The sequence below is a fragment of the Callithrix jacchus genome, chromosome 12 (genome assembly GCF_049354715.1).
Source record: "Callithrix jacchus isolate 240 chromosome 12, calJac240_pri, whole genome shotgun sequence".
Classification (NCBI taxonomy): Eukaryota; Metazoa; Chordata; class Mammalia; order Primates; family Cebidae; genus Callithrix; species Callithrix jacchus.
The window spans coordinates 5,550,238-5,572,583 of NC_133513.1; the positions used below are offsets into that span (position 1 = coordinate 5,550,238).

General features: G+C 43.7%; 2 protein-coding genes across 8 annotated transcripts in view; one reads left to right on the plus strand and one right to left on the minus strand.

Moving 5' to 3' along the window:
- Positions 1-815: 815 nt before the first annotated feature.
- ZNF597 (zinc finger protein 597) lies at positions 816-11,594 on the minus strand. Its single transcript, XM_002755870.6, has 4 exons — positions 11,449-11,594; positions 11,209-11,297; positions 9,008-9,134; positions 816-5,893 (listed from the first exon to the last, which is right to left on the minus strand). The coding sequence occupies exons 2-4, from the start codon at positions 11,239-11,241 to the stop codon at positions 4,779-4,781; spliced, it is 1,275 nt and encodes a 424-aa protein (XP_002755916.3). The 5' UTR covers positions 11,242-11,297; positions 11,449-11,594; the 3' UTR covers positions 816-4,778.
- A 72-nt stretch (positions 11,595-11,666) lies between these two features.
- The window catches only part of NAA60 (N-alpha-acetyltransferase 60, NatF catalytic subunit), a 38,576-nt gene continuing 27,896 nt past the window's right edge, over positions 11,667-22,346 (plus strand). The window contains exons 1-3 of one of the 7 annotated variants that reach the window (XM_078344538.1): positions 11,772-11,924; positions 15,216-15,313; positions 16,582-16,651. The gene's annotated coding sequence lies outside the window, so the exon portion shown is untranslated. Of the gene's footprint in view, positions 11,737-11,771; positions 11,925-15,190; positions 15,314-16,581; positions 16,652-22,346 lie in introns of those variants that run through there. The other 6 variants (XM_078344537.1, XM_078344539.1, XM_078344535.1 and 3 more) reach the window with 6 other exon arrangements.

Consider the following 22,346-nt stretch of genomic DNA (forward strand, 5'->3'; position numbering starts at 1 on the left):
ATCCACTTCAACAAGCCAGAGACACATACGCTAGACAGGTCCACAGCTCCATATTGCTTAAGTGGGATCAGGGCTGGGAAGGTGGCGCAGAGCTTCTTCTCCCGTCCTAACGCCTAGAATCACAGATGGGAGATTCGTGTTGGTGTCTGACAGTCACACCTGTGTTACTCTCCTAATGATGCGGAGACAGGGACCTGAGGAGTTCCTCGGCAAACGCTGTTACCCATACCACTAGATTTATATGGAGATCACCTAGCGATATGCAATGGACATGGCCAGGCACACCGCCAAACCCCACCGCTGGATCTCCACCATTCACCACATCCCACTTGCTCCAGGAATGCGCAGGCGCTGCCGGAAACATGCACCGGAAGTGGATTGTGACTTCCGGTTCCGCATCCGTGGCCCGCTGTAGCGCATGTCATCTCATTGGCACTTCCGCTGACCCATGCGGTTGGTGGCTAAACTGGAGACCTGGTATCTCCTTGAGGCCACGCAAGGCCTTCTGGGAGTCCTGCTCACCACATCCGCTTCTCGGACTCCCAGCTTTAAGTGGCAACCCGCACCAGGCAGTAGCTGCCCTGTGAAGACATAGGTCCTTGCTCCTGTACTCCTGTGTACAGTGAAGACGAAAGGAAATTTAAGTCCAGCACTAGCTTCCCGAAATGACGCCGGAATTTTCTGCTTAATTCCACCGAGGGAGCGATTTTGCTTTCTTTATTAAACAGCACGAAGTCACTCACTCTCTCTAAACCACAATCCTAACAGTCTTCAAAATTCACCTTACTGCCATCTAAAACCACTTAAAAAATTCATTGCCATCATCATAAAATAGCATTTATTAGATGCCAAATTGCACATTAGATAGACATGATCAATAACTTGAGAGCTTACAATATAGAGCTAAGACTGATGAGCATACGTCAAAAACAGTAAAACCAAAACATTAAACAAACGGTATAAACGTATACAATAAACAAACTTCTGAGGTATCCAAAGGAACTAGAGATTACAGCATATTCTCATGTTTACATAGATGAATATTTATATTGTATTCTCTCCTCCCCCACAGGCTTAATGCAAAGAGAAATGTCAATTTCAAAATAAAAAACAAAACACCTTTACTACTTAGATGGGCCTTGGAAAGATGGGTAATGGTCATCTTTGAATCACATCAATAGCCCTCCTAAACAACAAAACAAAAACATGAATATATACACTTCTAATGAAGATAATTTGTTAAACAGATGGTCAAAGCAAAAACACTTTCCTACTGAAATCCCACAGGGATAACAAGTTTTATGAACACTCAAAATAGACTATTCACATAAACTGTAACCTGCTGTCTCCTGTTGTACACAAAGGCAATAAATTGCAGATTACTTTGATCAAACTCTGCAGTTTCAGATTGTATGACGTCTTATGCTGCAGTCACTTGAACACTGCCACTTAATTATATGGAAACTCAGGAGGCAAAGATTCAAAAGGGCATTTACTGAGCTTTAGCTCCCTGAATTATTGGGTTAGTCATTTTCTGTTAAATGAGGAGAAGTCAATAGACTGCCACCTGTAGCAACAAAGCTCTAAATAACACTATTTTGAGTCCACCTCATTCAAAAACAACTACATTCCAAAATTTCTTAATTTACAAAATGTAAACTGCTGACATCTGAATTCCATTGGAAAAATGCTGTAATAACTGTTTAACAGAATGTAATACTCCAGCAATCATATTAAGGAACTGTTAGATACACATTTTCATCACTGCATCAACAACAAAAGCCAAGAAATTTGTCTGAATCAATTTCTTCAGCACAAAGTTTTCACTCTCATAGTGTGTTGAATTCCATGCTGCAAAATGCAGTTAACCCATCATTATAGCAATAAACTCTTGCATTTAATTTTTCATTCCTAGATTAACTTTTATCTAGTATTTGTGAATAGCACCTAACATGGTAGGCTAATATTTCTGAGTTAATGACAATTTTATGGAATTTATCTCCATCAGTTGACACTATAAACAGAAGGCAGAAAATGCCGTCACCATAAAAAGCCTGAATCTCACCAGCAGATAACATCTTTTCCTTCAATTCCCTGGGGACAAACCAGCTTGAATTACATCCAGCAAATGTATTTAAGTGCAAGTGCACAATAAGCAAACAACTGAAAATACACCTATTTCACAGTAACTGACACCTAAGGGATTTTTTTTTCATTTTTTTCTGTATGCCAATCATTAATAGTATTAGACCAAAAGCCATTTTAGTTATATCCACATGTGTGTTAATGTTTCTGAGAAGTGGTGTTTTCTTCTAATTTTTAGGGAAGTTTGTCATAATCTTCCAAAATGTGGAGAATAAATAAAACTCCAAAAAATGAGAGGTTAATTGTGAAGAAAGACTCATATGGAAAGGCAAACTTCCATAATAAGGTGAAGAACAGGACAAATTCTCACTTTCTGCTATATTTTCTAGGAGCAAAAAAAAAAAAAATGACAGCACCCATCTTTCATATCAGCCCAACTCTGTCCAAGTGTCTTCCAAGCTATTCCCCTCTACTTCTTTCTGCAGTAACTCTGCTAATCCAGACCTCTTTCCCAATTTCATCCCCATCCTGTCACTCTTCATTACATCACTGAAATATTAGTCCTGGATAAGTGCTGAGGCACCTGCCAGTTTCTCCCACTGAGGGCAAAAGCCGGAGGCGGTGTTCTTGTTACTTAACAAAGATCAAGACATCTCAGAATTGGCTAATAAGAAACCTAACTTGAGACTATTTCTACACATTTCAAAGCATTTCAGAGAAACCTGAAAGCTGGTGTCCTATCTCCTAAGAGTGGAGACATCAGAAACAAAGAGCCAAGTCTGATCTTGACATACAGAGCAGCACATAGTCTCAACCGTGGATCTGCAAACAAGAAACAAGACAAGAATGACAAAGAGAGAGAGAAACTCTCTCTGGGTTAGGGATGTTGGTTTCAGTTTTCCCTCAGCTGCACAGTATCTTCCTGCCTCTACTCAGTAGTAAGAGCTTAGCTGAGTACCCAGCATCATTTTGTATACTGAGTCTTCAATCTGCTGTTCTGTAGGACCACCTTCTGCTACCTTCCATACAATTAGTCTTCAAGAGTCCTTTATCTTTTCTCATTTCCAGCAACAATTCAATTTTAGCAAATATTGTAGTTTTATACTGTCTATTTAAATAGAATGAAAGCATTCTTCCATCCTAATCAAATCCCATGTAAATACTGTTTTGCTGATAAGCATACAATCAACTTTAATGAGAAATTCTATATAAATGTGTATTTACAACATTCTGTGGTTCTTTAACATTAGTAACCATACTGTTTAACAGTATTTTGCTCCAATATTTATCTATAATAGCAGTATCTAAATATATATTGTCAAAAGTATTTTGGTTAAAATCTAACAATTTTTTATAATGCATTTTCTTTGGAGATGGAGAGGAAATGTTATAGGTTTTTTTTTAAAAAAAAAAAACAAAAAACAAAACACAAACCCCCAATTAAGACTTTCAGAACTGTACTCTGCAAAGTGTGAAATCTCCTGTCTGATTACAGGGACAAGAGTTCAAACTCAAAAGTCCTGGAGAGTCTTCTGCTGCTCTCTAACTGTATATGTAAGTCAGGGTACACCACAAAGAGAATGAGGGTTCCAGGATGCAAACACACAGAATCACCTCCAGGATGACCATCCTCAGCTACCTATCTCAGGGCCCCTCTCCCTGGCTGCCTGCAGTGCTACTATGTGGTGCAAATGCCAATAAATGATGTAGTCTCGTGGACTGCATGGCCTTTGTCGTCAGAGAGACCCAAGCTTAATGTCAGCTTCACCACAATGCGATTTGTGTGCTAGGCAAAGTATTCACTTTACCCTCTGAAGACTTCAGTTTCGTTTATGAAACAAAATTGTTTTTCTCAGTCACAAATTTATTCTGAAGATTAAATTAGATAATATCCCTAAAGTAGCTACCATACTCACTGAGAAACAATTACAATTATTCATAGCAAGACAGGTAATGTGCTTAGGTTGTGATTTAGAGGTAATCTTAGAAAGGAGCAAGTACTCCTCCCCTCCCCAAGTCCAACCTCCACAAAAGGGCTATAGTTAGACTGCACCAAAACTCCTTGCAAACATTTGGGTCCTAAATGCCAGTACCTGTCCCTGGCATCAGAACTATGATAGGGAACTCTGTGGCTACTAATGGCCATCAAGATATAAACTAGTCTACCCATTTAGGAACTTTTACAGGACAGAAAAAGACTTCTAAATTCCTACGGGAATTCACATGTAAAACAGCAATCTTATACAAACATTACATTCAAATAGTTATAGCAAAAAAAAAGTATAAAACATATAAAAGCATTTACTTTCCTAAATATTCTATCTGCAGGACTGGCAAAATATAAATAAATTCTCTTCCTTCTAAAAGTTAGAAACTGTGTAAACAAAAGAACTCTAGCAAAAGCCTTCATTTTAATAAAAATTGAATTTAAACAAAAGTTTTGTATCTTTTTCCGGCTCATAGTTGAACAGTAACTGAGTTCAAATCCTGGGTTCGTTCACTAGCTTTAAGACATGGATTTTGTTTCCCTAGTTATGAAGTGGAAATGGTACTACCTAAATCAAGGTTGGGATGAGAATTAAGTATTCCATGGGAATGTGTGTAAAGTGCTTAGCACACTGTCTGGGACTACACAGTAACTGCTTTCCACCATACAGATACTGAAAAGCCCAATCACTAACAAGTTGTTCTATTTATATGGTGTTTTTCATATGGGTTCGCTTATGAGTAATGAGATGCAAATTCGACCTGAAACTCTTCCCACACACAGTACATTTAAAAGGTTCCTCCAGCGTGTGGCTCTTCTGGTGGCATGCAAGTTCTGTGTCCAAAGCAAAACTCTTCTCACATGTTTTGCACTTATGGGACCTTTCCTCTGTATGAACGTTCTGATGGGAAATAAGCTCAGAGAAGCAAGGAAAGGTCATGTCACAGTCAGGACATTGTAAGGGCTTGAATTTTGAGAATGAGAAGAAATTGTCCCCATCACTGCTGCAGCGTTCAGAGTCCTCTGCGTGGCTCTCCTCAGAAAGGGCAGGATGTGAAGACTGCCTGAAGCTCCTCATGCACTCTGTGTGCTGATACTGGGGTACTGATATTAACGTTTCCTCATGCAAAGCAAGATTTGGTTTCTCATCCAAGTATTTATCACAGTTAGTAGATTCGTAGGCTTTTTCATCAATGTGGCTTTTCTGATGCTGCGCCAATCCGGGGAGCCACATAAAACTTCTACCACATACGCTGCATGTATAGGGCTTCTCCTTTACGTGGCTATTCATGTGTCGGGACAGATGCGAGTGCTGGCGAAAGCTGGCACTGCACTTGGCACACTTATAAGGTTTCTCACCCGTGTGGATTCTCTTGTGTGTCCTCAGGTTGGCTCTATGATTGAAGATCTTCCCACAGTCACCACATTTGTGTTTTTTCCCCCCAGAATGAATTTTCTGATGCAAAACCAGGTATGAATGATCGCTGAAGTTTTGATCACATTCGGGACATTTGTACACATTTTTGGCTTCTTCCCAGGGAAAATCAAGAATTTCAGAAAGTGTGTTGGGTCCTAAACACTCAGAGAGTTCTACTAATGGCGTGTGGTTTTCAATGGTAACTAACAGGCTTATGACCCTTCTCTTGAATGTGGGAGTTCCACTTAATAGTCTCCCTTCAGGGTGTCCAACTCCATCCTCAGAGGATTTTTCTGGGTAAGGGACAAGGGGTGCAGCAATGGGGTACTTTTCTAGGGCAAGCTCATCAAGTTCCATAGACTCTAGGCTTAACTGCTGATTAATCTCAGGCTTGCCTTCCTCTCCTGTTGATAAAAACAAAACAAAGCAAAACATAGACAATATCTTCAAGGGATACTAGGGAAAAAGCAAACTAAGGTAGTTACAAAGAGAACTAGGAAACTGTAGAAAGGTTATCCTATAACAGAGAAACAAAATCAGGACCAAGCAGACTCTCTTGGCCTCCTGGAAGATCCAGTTTTGGATGAACATCCAAAGGTAAAGAGAAGAGAGTAGCTACAACTAAGTCAGACTCCAGTGGGACAGGTACTACAGACTGTCTGGTAGTCACCATCTAGGGGTGAACTTTTCCAGCCAGTCTATTTAGGTCTCAAGAGCCTTTCATTATTGAAGCTATCTCAAGTGACAGCAGAAAAATTAACAATTGGACAAAAGATTAGGATTCATATTTATCAAGAAAGAGAGGGCTTGGCACAGTGTCTCACACCTGTAATCTCAGCCCTTTAGAAAGCTGAGGTGGGAGGATCACTTGAGACTAGGAGTTTGAGACCAGTCTGGGCAACACAGTGAGACCCCATCTCTATGAAAAATAATTTTTAAAAATTAGCCAGTCATGGTGGTACATGCCTGTAGTCCTAGATACTTGGGAGGCTGAGGCAGGAGGATCCCTTGAGTTCAGGAGTTTAAGGTTGTAGTAAGCTATGGCTGTGCTATTGCACTCCAGTCTAGGTGACAGAGCCAGAACTTGTTTCTTTAAAAAAAAAAAAAAGATGACAGCAAGAATGAGGGGGAAAGGAGGAGGTAATTTTTAAAAAGAAAAAAAAAGCAATAAACTGAGCATTTTTCTCCCATAACAGAGAAACACATGGGTTACCAGAAATAGTTTTGTCACCATCAGAAGAGATCTCCAAAATCTCTTTACCCCTCACTGAGGAAACATCAAGGTAGAATGCTGTGTGTACTGCATGAAGGTAACAGTTAATCTTACTAACAAGGATAGCTGACAAAGCTAACATTCCTTTGTAATATTTTCCAAGTATTCTTCAGTTATAAAGCTAATATATCAATATAAAAAGAACCTTTCCTTCCAGAGAAACAAAGTTCTATGATTTTCCCAACTCACTGACTAGAAAGGGCGGCAGTACGGTGCATGGGAATCCAAGTGGCAAATAGTACCAAGTGGTTAAGCTGATTTGAGGTGACTTCAGAGATTAGGGATCCCAAGGCAGCTAGAATTTGAAAGCAAAATTGCAAAGAGGCAGCTGCTCAGCAAAAAAGCTCGGAGGGTCTACATAGGGTCCCCTTAAGACTCTCCCGAGACTAGGCACAGTGGCTCACTCCTGTAACCCCAGCACTTCAGGAGACTGAGGTGGGAGGATCGCTTGAGCCGTGCAGTTGGAGACCAGCCCGGGCAATATGGCAAAACCTCGTCTCTATAAAAAATACAAAAATTGGCCGGGTGCGGTGGCTCACGCCTATAATCCCAGCACTTTGGGAGGCTGAGGGCGGGTGGATCACGAGGTCAAGAGATCGAGACCATCCTGGTCAACATGGTGAAACCCCGTCTCTACTAAAAATACAAAAAATTAGCTGGGCACAGTGGTGCACGCCTGTAGTCCCAGCTACTTGGGAGGCTGAGGTGGGAGAAATGCTTGAGCCTGCGAGGTCAAGGCTGCAGTGAGCCATGATTGTGTCATTGCACTCCAGCCTGGGTGACAGAGCAAGACCCTGTCTCAAAAAAAAAAATGGATGAGCAGTAATCTGTAATTGCATGAAGGAACTACCCAATGCCATGGAAAGAACTGCCTAAAAGGAATATACGGAACAATAACCAGTCCATGTTCCCTCCAGCCAAAGTGGAAAGACGTAAGACAGCAAGCAGCAATGTCCAAACACTGCCTGAGCAGTAGCACAAATAAGCCCTAACAGAAAGGTTGATCTGAACCCATCCTAACAAAGCAAAAAAAGCATACCTTAAAAGAATCAAACTGACCCCAAGAAACTAAACTGCCTCCCACAACAAAGTCCAAAATATTTTTAAAAAATACAATGCAATCCAGTGTCCAACAACATAAAATTCTCAATCTAACATCCAACCAAAATTTACCAAGCAAGTAAAGAAAAAATAGAAAATATAGCCCGTAACTAGAAGAAAAATCAATCGATAGAAACAGACCCAGAAATGACATCAATGATAAAACTAGTAGACAAAAAAGTTTAAATATCCATTATAAATATATTCCATATGTTTAAGGAGATAGAAGACAACATGAACATGATGAAGAGAGAAGTGGAAGACAGAAAATATGAGTTATTTAGAATAAGTAGTTATTCTTTTTGTTGCCTTTTTTTTTTTTGAGACAGAGTTTTGCTCTTGTTGCCCAGGCTGGAGTGCAATGGCATGTCAGCTCACTGCAACCTCCGCCTCCAAGGTTCAAGAGATCCTCCTGCCTCAGCCTCCCGAGTAGCTGGGATTACAGGCATGCGCCACCACACCCAGCTAATTTTGTAGTTTTAGTAGAGATGGGGTTTCTCCATGATGACCACGCTGGTCTTGAACTCCCAACCTCAGGTGATCTACCTGCCTCGGCCTCCCAAAGTGCTTGGATTACAAGCCTGAGCCACCGCGCTGAGCCTATTCTAGTTATTCTTTTATTTCTGACTAGGATTGAGTATCTAACCTATCCCAAAGTATTTAGAATAATTATAACAACTACTTAGAATAAATAAGTAGAATAAATAGTTTAGAATAGTTTAGATACTCAATCCTAGTCAGAAATAAAATCTGCTTAGGCACAGGAGTCCATCTATGTATGGTTCCTCTTAGGTGAGAAAGACATAGCATCCCCTAAGAGTACATCAATTTCCAGCCTTTAGCAAATGATAGTGATTTACACTAATGGGATTTTCCAAGTAAAACTGTAAACTAACTGCAACAAACATTTGTGGACAAATACCAAATACCACCATCTCTTGCACTAAACCATAGCCACTGTACTAGACTGAATTTTTGTCTTTAAGAAATAATTTCACATTTTAAAACTGTTTCTCTCATACAATTATCATCTCCACATAAATTACTCAGGGACAGGTCCCACTCTACCACACCAACATATAGACAAAGCATGAAGTCCCAGAATTAATAAAAGTTCCAGATGCAGGAAAAACAATTCTCTTACCCATCAAGGCTGCATCCTCCAAACACTCCTGTGTGGCATCTCTGCTGAGGGACCTCTGGGCAGGGTGCAGAGTCACACACTCCTCTTGAGAAAAATACACAGCCAGATCCTCAAACAGCATTGGTCCCTGAAACATAAGAGCCCGTGTCAGTACAAGTGGCTGGAGGGTAAGCCCCTCACTTAGAGCTAGAAACATCAGATTCACGAAAAGGGCTTAGTGTAAAAGGTTCTTCAGTGCTGGAGTTGGGTAAACCAGTTCTAAGGGGTGGGGTGAGGGTTGAAAAGGAGAGAATAAACATACACATAAATTTTGAGGCAGTGATTTAAGGACGGGGTGTACTGTGAGAATTATAGTCTATCCTGGAAGAGAAAAGATGAGGGAACAGCTCTTAGGGAGGGAAACCATTCTTCCTTTTGATTGGTCACCATCCTTCCTTTCATTGGTCAGGATTCTCCCAAGGGGGCAGAAAGGATGCTCTAAGAAAAGGAGAAGGTTGGGGCCGAGCGCAGTGGCTCATGCCTGTTATCCCAGCACTTTGGGAGGCTGAGATGGGGGCAGATCACTTGAGGTCAGGAGTTCCAGGCGAGCCTGGCCAATATGGTGGAAATCTCGTCTCTACTAAAAATACAAAAATTAAGGCCTGGCACAGTGGCTTAGGCCTGTAACCCCAGCAGGAGGCAGAGGTGAGTAGATCACCTGAGGTCAGGTTCGAGACCAGACTGACCAACATGGTGAAACCCAGACTCTACTAAATACAAAAAATTAGCCAGATGTGGTGGCGCATGCCTGTAATCCCAGCTACTTAGGAGGCTGAGGCAGGAGAATCGACTGAACTCAGGAAGTGCAGGTTGCAGTGAGCCTAGATTGCGACACTGCACTCCAGCCTGGGCGACAAAGGAAGACTCCGTCTCAAAAGAAAAACAGCCAGGCATGGTGGCAGGTGCCTGTAGTCCCCAGCTACTCAGGTCGCTGGGGCAAGAGAATTGTTTGAATCTGGGAGGTGGAGGTTGCAGTGAGTGGAAATTGCACCATTGCATTCCTCCAGCCTGGGTGTTGTGGTGAGACTCCATCTCAAAAATATTTTAAAAAAAGGGAAAAGGTTGGGCAGCCCAGGAAGAATCATAAAGAGATAAAGGTCACAGGATTCTCCCAACATCCTGCCCTTCACTATTTCCTTTCATCCCCTAAACTCACTCCAACATCATCCAGGCCTTACCCCGCCACCTTCCCTAATGGTGTGATTAAGAATCACCTGGGATTTATTATTACTTAACAAGTGTGGAGAGAAATGTGCTTAATTTAAAAATTCATTCAAATTGAAGAAGTACCAAATCTGTAATTTTGGGAACCATTCCAGAAAGACACTTTGAGGCGGAGCACAGTCGCTCATGCCTGTAATCCTAGCACTTTGGGAGGCCGGAGTGGAAGGATAGCTGGAGGCCAAAAGTTCCTGGCAAAGCAGCAAGACTCAGTCTCCACAAATAATTGTTTTTTTTTTCTGAGACTGAGTCTCACTCCCTCACCCAGGTTGGAATGCAGTGGCGCAATCTCGGCTCACTGCAACCCCCACCTCCCGGGTTCAGGCGATTCTCCTGCCTCAGCCTCCCGAGTAAACTGCGATTACGGGCACCCGCCGCCACGCCCAGCTAATTTTTGTATTTTTAGTGGAGACGGGATTTCACTGTGTTGGCCAGGCTAGTCTCAAACTCCTGACCTCGTAACCCGCCCGCCTCGGCTTCCTAAAACGGTGGGATCCCAGCCGACAAAGCATTTTTAAAAATGAGCCAGACACTGCGGTACGCGAGCCTACGGTCCTAGCTACTCCAGAGGCGGAGGCTGAGGCGCGAGGATTCCCCCGAGTTCCAAACGGACCTATGATCTCAGCCCTGCACTCCGGCCTGGGCGACAAGGCCAGACCCTGCCTCTAAAAAGACAACATAAACAGAAAGACACTGGGAACTTCTCTTAAAGATTCCTCCACAGGGCCCTGCTCCCAGTTGGTAGTTGTCAAAGAAGGAAGTCGGTCAATCACGTCTCCTACGTGCCTAGTCTTGGAATGAAGAACGCTTGGTGAAAGGGTGATTTGGGGCTCGGGAGCACTCCCATCACAACAGGCATGCCCAACTCTCCTCCAAAGGAGGGGGTCAGGCGAAGACCGAAAGCAGGGATGAACTTGTACGAAAATGGTTCCTCGACTCACCTGGGCCTCGGGCGTCGGGAGCACGGACGCCATTTGGGGGGGTGTGGGGAATGCCTTGTTCAAGACGCCACAGGGACTTCGAGACAAAGCTGCGGGGAAGAGAACAATCCTTAAATGGACCAATTCTGATGCCAAGCTCCTCCAGTACGCCCAGCCTCTCTCGATTCCCTCCGAAACCCCCTTTAAAACCTATGCGGACGGCTCCTCCTCCCAGCCCGGCTACGAAACGGGCTCACTTACCGCTCCGGGGCTAATGACAGGCCTCGCGCTCGCCAGGCAGGAGCCGCAGAAAGCTTCGCGCCACCAAGACACGACGAAGAACGCCACAGCCACTGCAAAACTCCCACGCTCCCATGCTCCCCTACGCAGGAGCTGCGGGAAAAGCCGCCGGAAGCGACCCGCCCTCAACCCTATCCGTCATCCTTCCCTTTAATTGGTCGGGCTTCTGCCGACAGGCCAGTCCTTCTTCTGTGTTGACCAATGGAATACCTCAACCGAGGACCCGTAGCCAATGGACCGCTGCGAGAGGTAGTTTTCCTTCTTTTCCCTAAGGAAGCATTTCCGCTTCCGCTGGTGGGGTCTCCCCCGTGAGCTCCAGGCCTGTTGACCCGTTGAAGTACATTCTTAGCGTGACCCCAGAGGGACGTAATGTTTCCGAGAAGGACAGAAAGAAGACTGGGAGACACCGGATCTCGAAAGAGAATCGGTAACAAAATGTGGGTTCGGCCAACAGTGTCTCGTAGGCCTGAAATTTTGTTGTGGCCAGAGCGAGGTGAATGAATAGGCCGGTGGTTCCGGCCTAGGCTGGGCCTGAGCTGTGGGTTGTGTCTTGGGTGGACGGTGGGGCCGTGGAACATGAAGGGATGTCTTTTTCTGCGTTCACAGCATTCAGATCGCTGTGGGCCACGTTGCTAGGCTCGGACGCAAAATGTTCGAGAGGCATTGTGTATTGTAGCTGCTGCAGCCTAACCGAGCTGCGTCAGCTTCCGAGTCACAGGGGTCCCCACGCGGGAATAGAGCCTTAGGTTTGCGTCGCGGGACGTTGTTCGCCGCCAAATACCTGACATTCAGCCTGCCCTAGAGCCAGATATTATTTCCTGTGTGTTGGAGGAGGAGGGAGTGCCCTGGTTTAGAGCTCTCTGGAACTGGAAAATTGAGCTCCTTCCTAAGCTCTGCCACTGACTGGTTGGTAATCCTGGTCAGTTTACAGCTTTGCTTTCCTCATCTGCAAACAGCTCAGAATGCCTCTCTGGGCTAACTCAAGAGGGTAACTTCAAAGATTGCAAGATAATGTAAGTGAAAGAAGTTGACAGTTTATAAAGGTGTTTGGGAAAAGAAAAAGACGAAAATGATACGTACCTTGATAGACAAGCCTGAAGAGCCTCAACGTGTTTCCTTATTCTGGTGCTAGGCACATTCCTGTATCTAAAAGCTTTCTCAATGAATGGTCATATGGTTATTAAAACGATATTAGGAGCGTTGACAACTTAGGTAGTGTGATTTGGTGGAATAGCTGATAGGATAGTTTCAGCTGCAAGTAACAGAAAACCCACCAAAATCATGTTCAAAAAGCAATCACAGGTTGGTTAATTCAACGGCCCAGTGACAACATCAGGGTCCCAGTGTGTCTCCTCTGCTACCCTTAGCATATTGGTAAAGTTGATAATAGAATCCAGGTAAAATATGTAGACGTGTGTCATGCCATGTACCCATCCTAAACTAGTTAATATCAAGAATAAATATGGCTGGGTACGGTGGCTCACCTTTACAGCATTTTGGGAGTCGGAGGCCAGTGGATCACAAGTTCAGGAGATCGAGACCCATCCTGGCTGTGTCTACTAAAAATACAAAAAAATTAGCCAGGTGTGGTGGCATACGCCTGTAGTCTCAGCTACTTGGGAGGCTGAGGCAGGGGAATCACGTGAACCTGAGATTTGGAGGTTACAATGAGCCAAAACTGTACCACTGCACTCCAGCCTGGCAACAGAGCGAGACTCCATCTCAAAAAAAGAAAAAAGAAATAAATATTACAATTGTTTGGAGCCCATAATGCATCAGCCCCTGACACTCAGAGAAGGACCCAACCTCCATAACGTACCTGCAGAAAAGAAATCGAAAGGAAAGGAAGTAGAAAATAAGTCAGATAGGAAACTGGTAGTGTCTGCCACAAATGACATCTCTTGACAGCGAATTAAGAGCTAGACCTTGTGGGGATGGGTCACAAAAGAGGTACCTGGCAGTCCCAGGAGAAAGGTGCTTCGAGGACAGGTGGAAGAATGGTAGGAACAAACTTCCCGACAGGCTAGACCAGGCCAAAGTGTCTATGTTGAGGAAGAGCTGATGGCCTGTGAGTGAAGATGTGAACCAAAGAAATGTTCATTGTTGAGTCCCTGTGGTGATCACGTGCTCATTTTTCCTTCTTGGTTTGTGCTTATTCTTATAGCAGCAATATCTCATTTTAGTCTGAGATTCCCATGATCTGGAGTTTTGGCTCTTTCACTAAGAACAAGAGGCTCCCATGGCTCTCTTCTTTAAACCCTGTTGTCAGAAATAAACACAATTTTCAATGCCTTGATCTGAAGCATGTGGCATTAACTCAGTGGATTACCAGAGAGAGAGATGCCTGAAATGGGAGAGGAAACAATCTTCCCCTAGACTATCTTCCCTAAGAGCTATCAAAACTGTAAACAGGGAGAGCAAGGAGGAGGAAGCTTGAAAGCTTTATCTTCCTCAAAGTAAAAAGAGATGACATACAAAGTCCGAGAAAGGCCAAGATTGAAAAAGTAGGCTGCATTATATCCCTAATCACAAATGCTGGACTGTATAGCCATTATATGTTCAAGTAACATATTTTAATCATTAAAATTTAAAAATCCGTCCACAACTTTTTGCAAGTTTTTCCACGTCTGTTTTTAACATGATACTAGTAATAACAATTACAACCTGTTCGTATTGAAATTATTTCTGTAACCAAGCATCTGCTTTCTCTGAAAATTATCTGTTTTAAAATATTAAAAATAACATTATTACAAAAGCAGTATATATACATTTTAGAAAGTTAGAAAATACAGGGGGAAAATGGCACCACATTTCTGTCACCCAAAGATCACCTCTATTTACTCTTCTTTATTTATTTATTTTTTGAGATAGAGTCTCACTCGGTTTTCTAGGCTGGAGTGTGCAGTGTGTGATTTCCATTCACTGCAACTTCTACCTCCTGGGTTCAAGTGATTTTTGTGCCTCGGCCACAAGACTAGCTGGGATGACAGGCACACACTCCCCCACCCAATTCGTTTTTGTATTTTTAGTAGAGATGCAGTTTCACCATGTTGACCAGGCTGGTCTCAAACTCCTGGCCCCAGTGATCCACCCACCTCGGCCTCCCAGAGTGCTGGGATTACAGGCCTGAACCACCACATCCAGCCTCATTTTTCTTTTTTCTTTTTTTTTTTTTTTTTTGAGATGGAGTCTGCTCTGTGACTCAGGCTGGAGTACAGTGGTGCAATCTCAGCTCACTCCAACCTTTACCTCTCGAGTTCAAGCAACTATTCTGCCTCAGCATCCTGAGTAGCTGGGACTACAGGCACTGGCCACCATGCCTGGCTAATTTTTGTATTTTTAGTAGAGACGGGGTTTCGCCATATTGGCCAGACTGGTCTTGAACTCCTGACATCATGATCTACCTGCCTTGGCCTCCCAAAATGCTGGGATTACAGGCACGAGGCACTGTGCCTAGCCCCTACTTTTAAGTCTGTATCTTTTCCCTAGTGATTTTTTTTTTTATGGTGATGTGGGTCTATATTGAAATGGAAAGATACTCAATATGTTTCGGGGAGTATAATTGGTGATGAAACAAATATAATAAAGTTGTTTTTGAAGACTATTCATTAATATGTTACTGTTACATTTTTAATTTTTATGGGTATATAATAGGTGTATATATTTATATAATACATGAAATGTTTTGGTTTTTTTTTTTGAGATGGAGTCTCACCCCCATCACGCAGGTTGGATTGCAGTGGTGTGAACTCCGCTTACTGCAACCTCCACCTCCTGGGTTAAAGTGATTCTCCTGCCTCAGCCTCCCGAGTAGCTGGGATTACAGGTATGTGCCACCATCTCCAGCTAATTTAGTATTTTTAGTAGTTACAGGGTTTTGCCATGTTGACCAGGCTGATCTCAAACTCCTGACCTCAGGTGATCTACCCAACTCGGCCTCCCAAAGTGCTAGGATTACAGGCGTGAGCCCCTGCACCGGCTTACATGAAATGGTTTGATGCAGGCATGCTATGTGTAATCACTTCAAAGTATATGGGGCATCGTCCCTAGGATTTTTAACATGATTTCCAGAATGAATTGCTCACTTTGTTTGGTGTTTTTCCCATTCCCAGATGGTACTGTCTTTCAAGGTCTATTACTTAAACATAAGTATGGCTCTGGTTCTTATGCCCTTTACTGTATCCCTCATGAAAAGTTGATACTGATCGGAAATTGACACAGAGCCTTCTTACCTACACCAAAGGCTTCTAGGTAAGCAAGATTATTTCTCCCAACTTCAGCAAAAGGGTTTCTTACTGGTGTTCAGAGTGCCTGACTGAGCAGTTAGAAAACTGTTGTTTCCTAATCTCCAGTCTCTTCAAGGGAACAACGGCTGCAACTCATGCCTGCAAGAACAAGAGGCTCACACAGTTTTAACATTAGCACAACTTCTAGCTGGATAGGAGTCTTTTTAGTTTCATTTAGCCTTGACTTGAAACTCACAGGAGTCTTTTAATCAGAAAAAGGCTCAGGGGTCTAAATGTACCTTCAACATGTTAACACTATTACCGAAAACAGGCATTGCCAGTTTTTGTGAAACTCCAGCAGAATTCTTTTTTAGTCACTGAGGCCAGAGGTGCTTCCAGAGAAAGATTCTGGGCCTACTGATAACTGAATAATTATTGTTACCAGAAGCTGCAACCCAAGACTCCTGGAGGGGAATGAAAGCTACAGAGAATGTTAGACACAGTGACGACAGAGAAGAAATGATGGAGTGGAGGCTGGGTGTGGTCGTTCGCACCTGTAATTCCAGCTACTCTAGAGGCTGAGGCAAGAGAATCACTTGAGTCCAGGAATTTGAGGCTGCTGTGAGTTAGCCTTGTGTCACTGCACTCCAGCTTGGATGATGGAGCAAAACTTTGTCTCAACAACAACAGCAAAAAGATGGATTGCTTAGTAGGCTAGAGAACTACATGTTTAGATAGTTAATTTTTCCCTCAAAGGGCCCATCAGATTGAGATTCTGAGATCCAGAGTTTGTCTGACACTCGCTGACCTATGAGTTGTAGAGATGAGATAGCCAGGAGTGATGGCCTTATGTTTTTCTCCCCTGCAGCATACAGAAAGGCCGTACCTGGAGGAAGGAAGTGTGGAGCCAGCCTGAGTCGGGAGAAGAGCTCCAGGGAGTGAGTGAAAGCCCTCTGTGTCCTGCTGTGAATGCTCATAGTCAGAGGAAGCCGACTTTAGTGAAATCCATTTTTGACCTGTCAAGTATTAAATATTTTCTTAATTTTTAGTACTGAATGATAGAAGGCATCTGGTGAAACAAATGCTTTCACTTTCTTGCTATGAGGGTAAATGAGTATATTCTTACCTTAGGTACACAGGTATATAATAAAGTATGCCTGCCTCTCTAAACTATAAACAAGTAAACAAGATTTGTTTTAAGTGTCAATTTCTGTGAGTCTGATTGGTAAGCCGTCTCAGGGCACACTGCTATGTTAGTGGAGAACAAGACTCTCCCAGTGTGTTGCAGTGACCCTCTGAGATTGGTCTATGTGGTCACGTGGTCATCCTCTGCCACCTCTGGTTTGGTTCTAATCAGAGGAAGCAGTATCATCCTTGGTGATCCATCTTACACACTTGTATCATTTTATACCAAAGGAGAATTTCTTTTGTTAAAAATTTATTTTCATTATCTAGTCATAAAAACAGAATCAAAGGGCCGCAGTGGCTCATTTCCTGTAATCCCAGCACTTTAGGAAGTGAGGTGGGTGGATTACTTGAGGTTAGGAGGTCAGGAGGTCAGGACCAGCCTGGCCAACATGTTGAAGCTCTATCTTTACTAAAAACTACAAAAATTTAGCCAGAGGTGTGGCACACACCTGTAGTTCCAGCTACTCAGGAGGCTTAGGTAGAAGAATCGCTTGAATCCAGGAGATGGGAGGTTGCAGTGAGCTGAGATTGCACCACTGCTCTATAGCCTGCGCAACAGAGCGAGACTCCATTTGATGTGGTTTGGCTGTGTCCCCGCCCACATCTCATCTTGAATTCCCATATGTTGTGGGAGTGACCTGGCGGAAGGTAATTGAATCATGGGGGCAGGTCTTTCCCGTGCTCTTCTAGTGAGTGAGTAAATCTCACGAGATCTGATGGTTTTAAAAAGGGGATTTCCCTTCATAAGCTCTCTTTTGTCTGCCACCATGTGAGATGTGCCTGTAACTTCCGCCATGATTGTGAGGCATTCCCAGCCATGTGGAACTCTTAAGTCCATTAAACATTTTTCTTGTATAAACTGCCCAGTCTTGGGTATGTCTTTATCAGCAGTGTGAAAACAGACTAATATACCATCTCAAAAAAAATAAAAAAGGAACCAAAGAAGAATTTCTTTGGAAGCAAAATATTTGGCTCCTGACTGAAGGAGTTTTGATTCATGCATATATTAATAAACCCTTCAGAACCATGAGTTAGGATGATGCACCGTTCCTTGTGCCAGTCTCGCGGAGCCTTTCTGCCCTTCTAGGAGTGCTCTCAGGGTGGTCTACAGGCCTCTCAGGCAGAGCAGAGGCTGGTCAGCAAGCTACAGGGCTTGCCATGAAGTGGCTTGTTCATGATTTCTTTATGGGACTCTGGGAAAAATGATTGCAGGGTCTGCCTAGAGAGGCCGCTTTTGGAAATGCATGGATTTCTTCGTGAGTCAGGAAAATTGTGACCCAAGGAAAGGCGCACAGGTTTGAATGATGAACCAGTCTGTTCTTCTGTTTTCTGGCTTTCATTCTTCATGTCCTGTGCTCAGGGCGGCCACTGGAGAGAGGAGCTTCATTCTGCATAGTCTAGAAGCCTTGGGTGGCTGTTTCATCATCTGTAAAATGAGGACCACAATACTTAACTTTCAGGGCCATTGTAAATTAGAATATACAGTACAAGTATTGTAAGTTAGAAGTAAACTAAAACATACAGGAAGGATTATAACTCAGTGTTCGGCATATAGCAGCCACTTCGTAAATAATGCATTCACTGTTCCATTCTAGAAGCTCCATTGTTGTTTGTACAACGAACACCTCTGTTGAAGTGCTTATCAGATTGTCTTATAACCACACACCTCCTAAAGGCAAGATGTGTGTAATCACACATTTTCTTGGTCACCATTTGTTCCCAGATTGAGAAAGGAAGAAATGAAAAGAATCTATTATCTACGCTCAGCCTCCATTTCACTTGCACTTGCCTTTTATTTATGAAAATATAATTCCTGTGTATGTAAATAATATCTCTGAATGGATACCACAAAATGGTAAGATGAATTACCTGGAGAACTTGGGTACCGAGTTGGAGGGAGGGAAACTTATTTTTCACCAGTGTTTCCTTTTAAAATAATTTACCCTAGGTAGGCGTTACTTCTGAAAATAAAAATGTTTAGTGTCAGAAAACACCCCAAGTTAAACCAAAACCAAAATGTTAGGTACATTGGTAGCAGTCATTATTAAAGATGAAATATCAATGATCAAAAATGGAAAAGGTGATCAGACTTCCTGAGAAATGTACATTAAAACAATGAGATCTTTTTCACTTAGACTGCAGAAAGGTAAATAATACCTGGCCAGATGTGGTTCACACCTGTCATCCTAGCACTTGGGAGGCTGAGGTGGGTAGATCACCTGAGCTCAGGAGTTGGAGACCAGCCTGGGCAACATGGCAAAACCTTGTCTCTACAAAAAAAAAAATACAAAAATTAATGAGGCATGGCGGCAGGCACCTACAGTCCCAGCTACTCAGTAAGCTAAGGCAGGAGAATCACTTGAGCCCAGGAGGCAGAAATTGCAGTGAGCCGAGATTGTGCCACTGCACTCCAGCCTGGGAGACAGAGCAAAACCCTGTCTCAAAAAAAAAAAAAAAAAATACTTGGCTGAGCATGGTGGCTCACGTCAATAATCACAGCACTTGGTCAGATCACTTGCACCAGGAGTTCAAGACCAGCCTGGACAACATAGTGAGTATGTCTCTACAAAAAGTAAAAAATTAGCCAGGTGTGGTGGCACGTGCCTGTAGTCCCAGCTTCTGGAGAGGCTGAGGTGGGAGGATCACTTGACACCAGGAGGTGGATGCTACAATAAACCGTGAGTGTGCCACTGCACTCCAACTCGGGTGACAGAGTGAGACCTTGTCTCAAAAAAACTTGAAAAAGACTAATCCCTATGTTTGTGAGGCTGTGGGCCATTTGCCCTGCTGTAGTGGGTGTAGAGTCTTCACACTCTTAGTATGAGAATAAATTGCTAAAACTTTCTGGCAGGCAATCTAGGGTTTGTTTCCAAAGTTAAATGTGGTTAATTAAAAATCATTTTATTTATGCCTGTAATCCCACCACTTTGGGAGGCTGAGGTGGACAGATTGCCTGAGCTCAGGAGTTCAAGACCAGCCTGGGCAACATGGTGAAACCTGTCTCTACTAAAAATACGAAGAATTAGTCAGGTATGGTGGTGGGCGCCTATAGTCCCAGCTACTCGGGAGGCTGAGGCACGAGACTCGCTTGAGCCCAGGAGGCAGAAGTTGGAGTGAGCTGAGATCGTGTCACTGCACTCCAGCCTAGGGTTCAGAGCAAGACCCTGTCTCAAAAAAAAAACAAAAACAAAAGAAAAGAGGCTGGGTGCAATGGCTCATGCTTGTAATCGCAGCACTTAAGGAGACCAAGGCAGGCAGATCATGAGATCAGGAGATCAAGACCGGCTTGACCATATGGTGAAACCCTGTCTCTATGAAAAATACAAAAACTAGCTGAGCATGGTGGTGGTAGCGCATGCCTGTAGTCCCAGCTACTCGGGAGGCTAAGGCAGGAGAATCACTTGAACCCGGGAGGCTTCAGTGAGCCATAATCACACCATTGCACTCCAGCCTGGGTGACACAGTGAGACTCTGTCTCAAAATCATAATACTTGACTGAGCACAGTGGATCACACTAGTAATCTCAGCACTTTGGGAGGTGAGGTGGTCAGAACACTTGCACCAGGAGTTCAAGACCAGCCTGGGTAACATAGTGAGACTCTCTCTCTACAAAAATAAAAAATTAGCCAGGTGTAGTGGTACGTGCCTGTAGTCCCAGCTACTGGGGAGGCTGAGGTGGGAGGATCACTTGACACCAGGAGGTGGATGCTACAATAAACCGTGAGTGTGCCACTGAGCTCCAACTCGGGTGACAGAATGAGACCTTGTCTCAAAAAACTTGAAAAAGACTAATCCTTATGTTTGTGAGGCTGTGGGCCATTTGCCCTGCTGTAGTGGGTGTAGAGTCTTCACACTCTTGGTATGAGAATAAATTGCTAAAACTTTCTGGCAGGCAATCTAGGATTTGTTTCCAAAGTTAAATGTGGATAATTCAAAATAATTTTACTCATGCCTGTAATCCCACCACTTTGAGAGACTGAGGCGGACAGATTGCCTGAGCTCAGGAGTTCAAGACCAGCCTGGGCAACATGTTGAAACCCTGTCTGTACTAAAAATACAAAAAGGTAGCTGGGCATGGTGGCATGTACCTGTAGTCCCAGCTACTCAGGAGGTTGGGGCAGGAGAGTCGCTTGAACCCAGGAGGCTCAGTCAGTAGTGAGTCAAGATCCACCTCACTCCAACCTGGACAATAGAGCGAGATTCTGTCTCCAATAATAAAAAATAATTATTATTCTTTTATTTTATTTTATTTTTTCTTTTGAGTCGGAGTTTCGCTCTTGTTACCCAGGCTGGAGTGCAATGTCGCAATCTCGGCTCACTGCAACCTCCACCTCCTGGGTTCAGGCAATTCTCCTGCCTCAGCCTCCTGAGTAGCTGGGATTACAGGCGTGTGCCACCATGCCCAGCTAATTTTTTTTTTTTTTTTTTTGTATTTTTAGTAGAGACGGGGTTTCACCTTGTTGACCAGGATGGTCTCGATCTCTTGACCTCGTGATCCACCCACCTCGACTCCCAAAGTGTTGGGATTACAGGTGTGAGCCACCGCGCCCGGCCCTAATAATAATAATTGTAACCAACATTCTAGTTTTCCCTAAGGAACTAATCAGAACGCATGCAGATGTGCGCACCATATGTTGAGTTGCAATATTGTTTTTGACCTGAATGTCTAGGTGTGGGTGGGGAAACCTGATCCCAGTCCCTCCTCTCCTCCCAGCCCAGCCCCAGTTCATCTCCTGCCTTTCCCAAATACAGTTTGAATAGGGCCATTGGTTGCCGGAATCCAGGGCAGGGTGTTGGTTGGGGGAAGGTGGTGGTTGGAATCACCTGGGGTTGGATAGTAAACTTAGTTCCTCTGTGGGCAAATGAGAGCTGGGGATTGCGGGGAAGAGGCCTAGGGTGAAAATGAATATTCCTTAATTTCAGGAGCAGTATTGGCCTTGGAGAGTCATAGGACTTCAGAGAAGAAGGACAGAAGTTGACTATGTAGATGGTAGCTTGTTGCTCTGCCTGGGCCAGAGGAACCTGCTTGCCTCCCTATCTCCAAGCCTGAAAGAGGGTTGTGTAGCTGAGATACAGGAATTGAGGATACAGGCAAGTGCCACTGCCTGGCAGCTTGGTATGTGGCTAGACTACAGGAGCCTACCGGTTCCCCACCACTGGGAGTACCTTTAGGTGTCTCTGTGCTGGACCCATGACCAGAGGGTGAAAGGAGGCATGAGTAGATAGGCAAGAGAAAAGCAATAATATGCTGGAAGAGACCTTAGAGCCAGAGAGGGAAGGAGCAGACAGAACTCTCATAAATAGGAGGCTCTGGTGAAACAGACCTTCAGCGGAAAGTTCAGTTACAGCAAAACCTTCTGGAACCAAAAAGCTTTCAAAAGAAAACTCAGAAGTTTAGTAGATGAACTGAAGAAGAGAATGGTCAGCACAAACTTAGCAGCCTGT